The sequence below is a fragment of the Sinocyclocheilus grahami genome, unplaced genomic scaffold (genome assembly GCF_001515645.1).
Source record: "Sinocyclocheilus grahami isolate Dianchi unplaced genomic scaffold, SAMN03320097.WGS_v1.1 scaffold33.1, whole genome shotgun sequence".
NCBI classification, from domain to species: domain Eukaryota; kingdom Metazoa; phylum Chordata; class Actinopteri; order Cypriniformes; family Cyprinidae; genus Sinocyclocheilus; species Sinocyclocheilus grahami.
Window position 1 is genome coordinate 3,595,376 of NW_015505212.1, and position 12,621 is coordinate 3,607,996.

Here is a 12,621-nt window from a genome sequence, read left to right on the forward strand (position 1 = left end):
AACTCTGTGGGCATTTTTTATAAAGACTACTGTATTTTTTTCTAGTAATGCTAAGCTGTAAAAATTGAGAAATTCTAAGGTATATACAGTATATATATATATATATGATTTTTTTTTTTTACATTTTTTGCAACATTGAGTATTCTATAACTCTGTGGGCATTTTTTATAAAGACTACTGTATTTTTTTCTAGTAATGCTAAGCTGTAAAAATTGAGAAATTCTAAGGTATATACAGTATATATATATATATATGATTTTTTTTTTTACATTTTTTGCAACATTGAGTATTGATATGGATAATGGGTGCATTTTAGTGAAAAAGGTTGAAAACCACTGCTCTATGCTATTTTTTCTATTTTTTCCCTAAAATTTTATCATTAAATTAAATTAACATATTAATTTAATTTGAAAACGAGCAGCTTTTGATAGGGGTATTGTGAAAAGAGCGGGGGGTACGAGAGAGAGAGAGAGAGAGAGAGAGAGAGAGAGAAAGAGAGAGGCAGTGTTTTTATTTATTTTTAATTAAATATAAACTATTAAAATTCGCTTTTGTTAACTGAAATTAAGCTGAAATAAAATATAAATGTTATATGAAAAAAACTTTTAAAACAACATTGAGTATTGATATGGATAATGGGTGCATTTTAGTGAAAAAGGTTGAAAACCACTGCTCTATGCTATTTTTTCTATTTTTTCCCTAAAATTTTATCATTAAATTAAATTAACATATTAATTTAATTTGAAAACATTTATTACATTTTCATGTTGTTTTGTCAATAAATACAAAAAACATATTTTTTGTTAATTGAAGTGAAGCTTAAATTAAATATGGATATTACACTCTAAAAAATGCTAGGTTAAATACAACCCAGTGCTGGGTAAAATAGGAAACTTAAACTTAAAAAATAGAAATGTTGGCTTGGAAACTAACTGAAATAAGTTACTACTAAGCATTAAAATTAGTAAAACGAATGGAAAGAAAAAATGTAAGCTATACACACGCACACGCACACACACACACACACACACTAAAATGAGTATTACACTCTAAAAAATGCTGGGTTAAATACGACCCAGTGCTGGGTAAAATAGGGACAAACCCAGCAATTGGGCTGTTTAGACCCAGCGGTTGGGTTGAATGTTTAACTCAACCTTCTGGGTAGTAACCCAACTGCTGGGTCAAAACATCCCAATTGCTGGGTTTGTCCCTATTTTACCCAGCACTGGGTCGTATTTAACCCAGCATTTTTTAGAGTGTAGGAGATATTCACTGAGAAAACATGAAAGTTCAAGTTTATGCTTAAACGTTGGCATGATACTCAAATTTGTCACATAATTTTTATTAATCATAAAACAAGCCTGTTATTATTCTTTCAGAGCATCTCCCAGGTGAGAATTTTGGCCTTTGTTTAGTTATGCCAAACCATGCTAACTTATCCAAAGCCTACCAAATCTTTCCAACCTCATTTTTTAGGGCGATTCAGTCCAAGGAATGATATTAATGGCTGTCATGTGGCGTTTGGTTCCTTTCTGTCGTTTTTTTTCCATATGCTGCTGACGGCTGGGAATTCCTGCTCGTGTGAAGCTGCACGTATACAGAATGATTCCAACACTCGGCTCTGCTCTGAATCCTGTGAGAATGTGTGTGTGCTTAGAGTCATGCTCTGCTCAAATAGCGGAGCTCCTGCTTGGCTAGACTGCCTATGACATCACCTTCAAAAAGAGTGCGTCTTAGCATGCACTTCTCAAGACCCTCGAAATGTTAGTCAGTAAATCTGTTTCTGAAGCATTTACTTTAGAAATTACTGGATCTTCCAAGCACTGTGTAATACAGCACAATTGTCTCATAACCTCAACATAAGTGATGTTAATAATAAGTATGGTTAAGTACCATTTTTAATCAAATATTCTCATAAAAAATGTAACTTCTTGACACTAAGATCAAACAATCAAGAGTCAAGATGTTAAAAATCTTATAATCTCAGAAATGTCATGTTAAGTCCCAACTAACAAAAATATGATTTAATAACGTTTTGCCAATGTATGCATCAAAAGTTACGAAAACACTCAATTTTAAAAACTAAAACTATCTTTGAACATTCATTTAAAAAAAGTTTTTTATTTGGTTTTACAAACATTGAGGGAACATTCCATTTTATCGTTTTGCAAACATTATTGGAATGTTACTGTTGAATGTTCTCAGAACATTCTGAAATAACTAGCAGCGTTTAAAAAAAATGTTATACGAACATCTAACTGAAACATTTCAGAAAAAAAGTTCCGTAAACTATGTATAAATAACATTTTGTTGCTAACATTTTGAGAACATTATTAAAGAACAAATAGCTTTAAGTCAAGTCACCTTTATTTGAATAGCGCTTTATATAATACTGATTGTGTCAAAGCAGCTTTACAGTGTCAAACAGGAAAATAGTTTGTCGATGCAAGAAGATAATAACAAGTCATTTTTCCAGCTAAAGTCAGTTCAGTGATGGTTCAGTGACGTCATCATCCAGTTCAGCTCTCTTCCAATAGTGTCTGTGCAATCAGTCAAGCGTCCCCAACGAAAACTCCAATGGTGACAGAAATGGAGAAAAAACCTTGGGAGAAACCAGGCTCAGTCGGGGGACCGGTTCTCTTATGACCAGACCAAACCAGCACGGCGTAGTTTAATTCTAGGCTGCAACACAGGTCAGATTGTGCAGAGGACTTGTCTGGTTCTCGTGGTCTTGTGCCGATGGTCGTCGAGGTGATGAGGTCTTCGCAGGGGATGGGGCGCATCTAGTTGACATGGTCTCCGCTGACATTCAGGGTTGCATAGAGGTCGTCTCTAGGTGCTGATCTGGTCTGGATCCGTATGGCTACAGTGACCTCAGAATTAGAATGGAAGAGACTAATATTAGTGTAGATGCCATTCTTCTTACGATGTAGCGAGTACATCGGGTGTTATGAGAAGTATTCCCGGGTTCCGGTTGACACAAGTAAATGAAAAAATGCTTGTTTTGCATTTAGCTAGGTTTCTGGCATGTCTGCCAGCTCAGAAATATGCAACCAGTTTTTAATGAGCTGTCTGAGTCGGAGTCATTTAGCGAGCTGTTTCAATTTGCAGCCAGTTTCTACATAGATAGCGAGCTATTTGAATAAGACCAACTCCAAGCCATATATAGAGTCCAAGGCAGCAATTCATGTGTCTTGTGTCGACATGGCCCATACAAGAGAGTGGTGGTGAGCAGTAGCTCATTATCATTTAAAGAGACATGCACCGAAACGAGTCTCTATGAACAGAGCTGTTTTTGACCAGGTAAAAAGGGTATTTTACACTTTAACCAAATTTGACCCAAAGTATGTTACAGACATTTTTTGGAGACCATAAAGAATCAGACCACCTTATGGGCATCCGATGTCCCCTTATGCTAGCAGAACGTTTGTTTATAACTTTGTGAGAACCTTGCCAGAACATTAGCCAAAGTTCTGAGAATGTTCCGTTAATTCATTGTGATAAACGGCATCTTGCGCAGCACTCCACATTTGGACTAAAATACTAAACAGTTGCTGCATTCTGTATTTTAAAATGCAAGCTCACATCCTTGTTGTATTTGTAGTCCTTAAATGGAAACAAAAATTTTTAAAGAGCACAACAGTTTGAGAAGTCACTTCTTGAGCTCTGACTGTCTGTAATTTATGTTTTAGAACAGAATGTGAAAGCAGTGTTAACCACATGCAGCCATTATCTTACTCATAAATTGAAAACTGCCATTCTTAATGTCCATTATAAGTCTAGAGGGAAACCCATAGCTTGAGCATGTTTATTCTGCTCCAGTTTTTAAGAGTACAGCCTGAACATCTCCAGTTTTGCAGCAGCTGTCATCAGTGTGGCATCTATTGTCTCTGCAAATGTGTCAAGACATTGCTGGTGAAATCTATCTATCTATCGAAGTTATTAGCAACCTTACTCTTTACTACTTAAAGTGCAGAGAAGAAACAAATGAAAAGATTTTGACATTTAAAACATTTCAGCAGTGTGTATGACTGCTTGTTTGGGCAAGCTTATAGTTTTGCAATGTATTTATGCAAACTCGTAATTCCATTCAGTGCTCTCCCACACACTGTGCCTGAAGATGTTTGCCATTTACCCTCCCATGTTCAGGGATACATGCGTTTCTATTCACAGAGAAGCTTGTGATAGAGATCCTTGCTGAGAAGAGCAGCGTCTGTTAAGATGTGGATGCTGGTGTGCTGGTGATAATAAACCAGCTTGGAGCAGCATGGAAATTCATTCTGGTTGAGGTTGACATATTGTTAACGTTAAATGGCTATAATTACCCATTTTATCCTTAGAAATGACTAAAAACTGCATGTTGCAAAATACGGCAATCTGCGTTTATGTTCTGATTACTTTAGTTAAATGAGGCGCATCTATATTTGACTCTTTTTCTCTTGACCACCCTGATTTACTTAAGTACACATTATAAAAATACATTCAAACAATATTTGTTAATTTTTTAACCAGGCCAGATTCTGTAAATTTCCTCAGCATATTTTTACCCAGTGTATCTGCTTCTGCGTATTTTCCCTCCATTTAATCAAATACTCAATTTTAAAACTAAAACTATTAAAAAGTTGTTTTTTTAATTGAAATAAATCTGAAATATAATCAAATTAAATAAAAATAAAACTTAAAACTATTGAGACATGTTTTTTAAAAACTAAAATTAATAAAATGGCAAAAGCACATGACAAAAACTAAAATGAAAAATAAAAACTAATTTAAAATATTAATAAAAAAATATAGTAGTATATGAATAATAATAAAATAACACCTGATTTAACATGTAAATAATAATCAAATTTATAGCAAAATAAAAATTGCTGAAGGCTTTCCTACACTTGCCTTACTTTAATAGAATAAAACAAAATATGTTTTATAGACAATATAATACTTATTATACATAATAGGTATTATACTGGGGATGTACATTACAGTTTTGAACACACTCTGTAGCATCTGTCTGGATCTATTGGGAATTATTGAAAGTTTAAAGGAGGTCAACTTTCTCTGAAACCGCTGAAACACAGTTGAATCATAATTAATTATAATTTAATAATTGTCTGAATGCATACAGTAAGTCACGTGTTAAGAATGATGCAATCCCAGCTTGAAATTACCATTGACATTCCCACTCTTCATGTTCTGGGTCCACAGATATGAGAGATATGGTGTCAGATGACATAAGAATTTGACCATATGCAGTTTACAGACTTGTACGTTGGCTCTATCGCATTTGAAGGACATGGACATGCAATGACATAGACTTTTTAAAAAAGTGTTCTGCTCTAAATAAAATAATGAAATGTTATTAAGATCGCCGCTAATACCATTTACTGTATTAAAATGGATTTTGTTTGGTTCAGACCCATAAATTGTGGAATGTTTGTTCCTCATATTATCTGTAATTATATGTCCTTCAGATCCATTTCGTCATTGTGTGTACTGTATTTTCATGAAGGCTGTAGTCACCCCATCACACAGTCAGCTGATTGGTTTACCCATCTCCCAGTGACCTGCTTTTTCTGTCTGCACAGCTGTTAGTTGCGTAGCCCATGTGATAGTTGCCCTATATTAGAAGCCACTTTTCCTGTTGGAGTGGAAATCTTTGTTGCGGAGTTGGTGATTAGCCAGCACAATGCCAGAAAGGGTCAACTTTTTATTGCATTTTATTGGCGTGTTCAGGAGTTACATAACTGCAGTACAAGGTGACTTGAGGACCCAAGTTGTATTTTAAGCAAATCTGCGAAAAGTGAAAATTATTTGATATCTCTGCTATCATTTCTGTAGTATAAAAAAAATACAAAATTAGGATGAATATATATTTATGTATATATATATATATATATACACATTCATGAATTCATTATAAAATAATTATTTAATATTTTTGAATCATTTTTATGGTTCTTTAATTAAATGTGCACTAAGTATTTGTCTCATATTTTGCTGAATGGCACGACAGTGGTCTTGGACTTCATACCCACATAATTGCTTTGAGTCATAATTGCCACAATTTTTTTTGAGTTGCCAGATGTCCTATTTAAAGGTTTATTTCTCATTTATGATTCATTTATTCCGCAGCTAAAAATGTTTTGCGTATTAGATCCAATAACCAAGATAAAAGTATATTTTTCTAGACCTCTGTTATGACTGGAATCTTCAACCCTATGTGTTTTTTAAAGAAATTAATACTTTAAAGATACTGTACCTTGCTTTCTAGCAGCACAACTGTTTTCAACATTGATAATAAGAAATGTTTTTTGAGCACCAATTCTCAGCTTATTAGAGGATCATGTGACACTGTAGACTGGAGCAATGGCTGCTGAAAAATCAGCTTTGCCATCACAGGAAAAAATGACATCTTAAAGTATATTCAAATGGAAAACACTTATTTTAAATTGTAATAATATTTCAAAACATTACTGTTTTTACTGTATTTTTGATCAAATAAATGCAGCCTTTCATAAACATTAAAAATCTTACCGACACCAAACGTAAGTGTATTTTTTAGTCTTAAAACTTTTACTGTACTTAATGCACTTTTAATTTGTGTTCTGTGATGTCGGTGTGTCCTTTCAAAGTAACAAACAACCGCTGTTCACATTTAAAAGAGAACAACACAACAGATTTCATCTCACTACTACGTAGTGCTTTATTTCACAGAGAAAAAAGAACAATGTATGGGCGTGACAAACTAATTTGACCGTCTTCCCTAAATATACTCTTTTTTTTTATACCCAGAGGACAACTCTGAGGTGTGAGAAAACACTGTATGTGATAAATAACGTCTTTGGTGACATAAAATGCAAACATAAATACATTAACTTAAATATCAGACCTAATAATAGTATTCACAAAAGATAGTGTACATGATACTGAGTCTGTCCTCATGCAGTGTGCTAACGCCCTTTAAAATACATTCATACAGATCCTGCTCAAAATCAATACACAAAACTGATAAATCTGAAGTTCAAGTGACCAAAATAAAAACATGCTTCTGCTTTAAAGTGCTTCGCATGGTAGTAACAACACAACTGACCTTTAGTATCAGCTAAAACATGTAATGTTACGCTCATGGCCAGGATGACGTTCACACACACACGCATCTTTAAAAGTCTCCAGGACACAGATTCATAACGTTCTGTGTATTCCTTCATCACGAACACGTTCACATTAGCGTGAAAGCTAATGCTTGTGTTTTTCTTAATGAACCAAGTAGGTCTTTAAAGGGGGACAAAGGTCATGTAAATAGGCAATACACTGGCGCAGCACACAAAAACACACGCGTACAAAGAACGATCCGGGCCAGATACTGACGCACTTGCTACGTTCCAACCCATGTCACCAAGACGTTCACAACAACTCATAAATAGTCAAATAAATAGATAAATAGTCAAAAAAAGGAATGTGATCAATATAAGTCAACATGAGGCAGGTTAAGAGGCTCTCCCTGCGCAAAAAGTACAGATTAACCAGGCTCTCAGCAGTTTAAAACCCTTTTAATTATGATTAGTCATGAGACATCAATCAGATCGATTACAGCAGAGAGAATGGTGTTGGATATATAGAGAGCCTTTGAGCAAATTAGCGGCAAAGCACCAGCGATTACTTACTTCCTATGATCATCATCATTAGAATCAGCCATGAAAAGGAAAAAGACTTTTACAGTGACGAACACCATCAAATCCAATTGAAATTCAAGCCCGTTTAAAGATAAATGAACAGTATAATGTAAATGCACAGAAAGGTATCAAGTAAATTCAGGTTTTTTTGGTCGGTTCTCTGCCTTTCTGGAGCCATTTGAAAGCAAGTTGTCCTATAACATACGTCACAAAGTGGGAGAGTTTGACCTGGATACCTAGCTGAAATTGAGTTTTTGATGTTTAAGTAGGATTTTTAGGATTACTTCTGCTATTTTAATCCTCAGGCGTGTACTTTGATGTCTCACAGCATTCCCCCGACATCCACAGCCCCTCAAAAGGCATGGAAAGTTTTAAATAGGTTGGTTTTTACAGCTACTTTTCCTACGTCTGTCGGGTATTTTTGGTCTGTGTATCCACCCACGTATTCAGACATGATTATTATAACAAAAGGGAATTTTTAAAATACATGGAAGAGTCCTTTTGGAAGGCCATTTTCCCGAAAGACTTTGGAACGCTTGCTCCTCAAATTTTGGTAGAACCAGAATCTTTAATTAGAGTTACAAGAATGAGCTTGAGAATTACTTCAATTATGCCAGTCAGTGTGTGTTAAGAACATTTTTGAGGGCATTTATGATATTAACAGTTGTGTCGTTTACTAAGAATACTGTTTTTGTCCATACAATGCAAAGTCAATGGGGTCCAAAACCAACTTCAGATCCCTTTGACGTGCAATGTATGAACATTTTGTGTTACGCAGAATGAAAAAGTCATACAGGCTTGGAACTTTAAGTAAATCATGACAAAATTATTTTTTGGGGAATGATGAGATGTTCCTTTAAGAGTGTTTCGCAATAAAAATGGGAGAAAATATTTTTTAAACAGCCCTTAAGCTAGTTTTAGCCTCTGTAACCTTGGTAATGGGTATTTATGGATGAGTTATAACCATAATTTAAAAATGCTCCGAAAAGTCTTGCTTCTGTTTATAAAATGTGGCAAAGCCCAACAGGATTCTGTCAGAGTTGAAACTGAGACCTTGGAGATTATAACTCATTCTTGTGACTTTATGAACCACGTGAAGTGTAATATTTCAGACGCCAGACCTCAAAGTGCACTGAGAAGCAATCATGTGTTAATCTGGATTCGATGGCGATTGCTACTGTATTGTTATGCGGGTCCAACCAAGGGACCACTGTGTTTGTAAATTCAGACAATTCTCCATTGTCTAAAACCCAACATTTAAACCCAACGTTGCAGTAGCTATTCAAGTGAGAAGGTATCAGATGGTGGTCTTGCACCACTTACGAAGCAATTGTAGAAAGTCTGCTTTCTTCTTAAAAGTCTTTTGGAGGCACAAGGTGAGAGGGTTCAGAGTTTTCTGGAACACACAAGCCTCACATTGACAGAAATCCAATCCCACACCTTGTTGAAATCCACATTAAAGGCTCAGCCAGTCTGATCAGTGATGTAGAAGTTAACAGTCTTAGATGAGTCGGGACATAATGCAGCGTAACCCGAAATAAACTCTTATCTGAAGACTTAATGAAATGACAATATTAAAATAAAGAATCTGTTTGAGTACCAAAAAATGAGAAGCCAGAGTCAAAGTATTTCAGAGGCACCGAATTCAAAATTCACCATCAAGTAACAAGAGGTCCTTTCTGTCCAAAAAGGCACAATATACACTCCAGAAAACCAAGGCAGAGAGGAGGAAAGAGTACTACAGCAGTATCCTATTGCAATAAAATAGACAAACACCAGGACAGATATGTGTAACGCTGTTTTCTTGGTCTTAGTTTTAGCCGGACATCCCCCTAAACTCATCCGTAACTGTGTGGACTGCGCGGGTTAATGGGCGAGTCTTTGCGCCCGCTTTGCCCGACCAGTTGGTAAAGGCGATGACTGAGGTTTTGTACCTGGCAGGTACCGAGGATGCATCCGACACGCATCAGCTGAGCGTGATGATGGTTATGGTGGCCTTTTGAGTGCACATTGCGACGACCTCTGTGTCTAGCACTCTCTCCCGTTTTGGCGGACTCTCCTGCCATTGGCTGACCGATGTGGAATGGGTTTCTTATTGGGTCTTGAGGTGGCGATTTGGAGAGGATGGCCCTCCATAGAATGGTGCGGTCGATGGAGACGCCATGGTCAGTGTTTGGGCGCTCAGTAACGTCTGGAGAGATGGTATTTTCCTCTCTTAGCTGATGGAGTCTTGTCATGAAGTCCAACCTGCAATGAGACAGAGATAGGACTTATAAATATTGCACTTGCTCAAGTTTGAACAGGAAGTTATATGGTATTTCATTGCACTCTGGAATGCTTTATTCTGATTAGTCTATCTATCTATGATGGCTATTTAAACATCTAAATAAACTTTTTGAATGCAAATTATTTTACAAATAATTTTATAATTATCATCATTTATTTAACTCATCAATATTTTAATTCCAATTAGATGTTACAATTCTATTTTTAAACAATATATACATTTTATATATAATTTATTTACTTTATTTTTCATGTATTTATTTTATTATTTATGATTTAATCATAAATAATAAATCATACCTTACACTTTTATTTATTGTGTTGTGGAAGAATATCGGTTGTTAAAGTATAAAAATAAGGGCACATTTCATGGTGAAATTAGGTTTATGCAACTATTTATTGCACAGAATTGGCTTGATCCAACATTTAGCATCATTTATTGCAGATACTAAATGTGCTGTTTGGTCAACCGTGCAAACATTTACTGCAACCAACAACTGCTCACTGTTCAAAAAGGGTTTGACTCCTTGTGACACCGTGTACGGCAAACACACTCTGGTTTTGTTGTAATGGCCAAGGCCACCTGCTCTCTGTTTGATTATCACACACTGGACACTGAGATCTTGGTTTTTGCACAGATCTTTGCAGTTAGCAGCTCATGTCAGGTGCATGCTAAGACAGTGGCAATTTTTAACCTTGTGATGCATAAAGTTCCATTTTTGTACTTTTATTTCCAAATGATCTTAAAAATCTAGGATAAGCATAACTATAAAAGAGCAAACCATTTATACAAAAACTCTAAAGCTGAAATTTGAGAAATGACAGGGTATATCGCTGGGTTGGAGCACACCATCTAATCTCACAGTTTCATGCTAAATTTGGCGAAAAAGCTTGCTGAGTAACACTGACTTCGCTAGACATGTCTTTGCAGAGTCTTGAAAGTTTAAAAAAACTCAGCTTTCCAGAAAAAGCTTTCCAATTACTCTTGCAATTTGTTTTGTCCAAACATTTAATAATTAGACTTTTTAATATTATTTTTATACACTTTTTATTCTTAATATAATACAATATCTTTATATTATATATATATATATATATATATATATATATATTTTGCTATGAATTTTCTTCTCTTATCTTGTTAATATCTTCTTTCCTCAGAAAGTTTACTTTCTCAATGCACCAACTGCCAGCTAGTTTTTTCCTTTGCATTGTGGTCGACCAAAATACCACCTCTTTAATATATAATGATTATCTGCCCAAAGTGGCCTGGATGAATAGTAATTTTCCCTGTTTTAATGTACGCCATGCCACTGGTCTAATATGTTATGCTGTATTTCAATTTTTGCGTATGGAAAGATGGAGATGGATGAGCAAGTCTCCACACCTCTGAAAACTCCATCTCAGCAGCTTCACATGATCAAAGCTAAGCTAGTTTCTCTTTGAGCTTGAACTATGACTTTTAGATACTTAAGCAGAGATAAGCTGCCCGTATACTTCATCTGTTTGGCCTTTCACCTCTTCTGAGACCCCATTATCACATCAATCCTTTCAAATGTCTGCTAGGCCAACCTGTCTCATGACTCATTCTCAATGTGCTCACATTGCTATACTTTTAGAGCCTTGAAGAACTTTAGAACCTTGAAGAAATGTAAACATCCATGGAACCTTTCCATAACACATGCACAAAAGGTTCTTTAAAGGAGGTAAAATGTTCTTCAGATGATTCAAATTTTCTTAAAATTTAGATTTTTTTTTTAGAACTGTTCCATGAAAGGTTCTTTGAGGAACCCTATATGGTTCTTCTATATGGAATCACTGCTTTGTGATTTCTAGGGTTTTCTAGACCTAGAGATTTGTTGACCGTTGTTTCTAAAAATGTCCTGTTTATCCATCCCATTGTGATCCATTTGTTATACGTGAATAAACTTGAGAAGGGCTGCCACCTTACATATAATCGAACAGAGGTGCTAATTAAAAATCTCACCTGGCGACATTTACCTTACAGACCACAATGAAATGGGATCTGTGATTCTGGGGTATTTGTAGACTGAGCATAGTGTTCAGCCAGGGCAATTAGCACCTGGACCTCGAAATTGAACCCATCTTGGTATAAAGGTGATAATCATGTTTTGCAGAAACTCTGTTTGCAATATGCTGAATAGTCGAGGCACTACCAGAAACTAGAGGAATGGTCGAGTCTTATATGTTGAATCTCCATCAAATGAGCAAATATCAACCTGATCATCTTTGGAGATGGACTTTGTGTCGGAGTGATTTAATCTTTTGTAATGTAACATGTTCATTGCTGCCACTGGCTGCACACCTCTTGTCAGACTTAGTACTGGCAGGCTGCCACCAAAACCCTGTGATGCCTTGTGAGAACAGTTTCTTTGTGGGAAAACAAGGAGATCTGATATTTGATTGCAGTTTATTCTGTGATCTTCCACTGAGAGAGGCAGGTCAGATCAATCCAGTATTATTATTTGTTCTTGCCGTAAGACCGTGATTTTTGCACCTCTCTGAAACTGGTCATGGCTGTTTGTGAATTGCTCATAAGCAGGTTATATTTAGCTGTACAGAGAAAAAGTAATTAATGTACCTGGCTCTTTTATGGATAATGTGACCATAAGTCAAACCAAGTGACCTTCTCCAGTTACTA

The 12,621-nt window shown here is 35.6% G+C and overlaps 1 protein-coding gene across 1 annotated transcript in view; it reads right to left on the bottom strand.

Annotated features, from left to right (window-relative positions):
- Window positions 1-6,784: 6,784 nt before the first annotated feature.
- The window catches only part of LOC107580886 (ADM2-like), an 11,502-nt gene continuing 5,665 nt past the window's right edge, over window positions 6,785-12,621 (bottom strand). Inside the window, exon 3 of the mRNA XM_016266508.1 lies at window positions 6,785-9,920. Coding sequence (XP_016121994.1) covers window positions 9,512-9,920 — 409 coding nt within the window. The 3' untranslated portion in view covers window positions 6,785-9,511. The remainder of the gene's footprint in view (window positions 9,921-12,621) is intronic.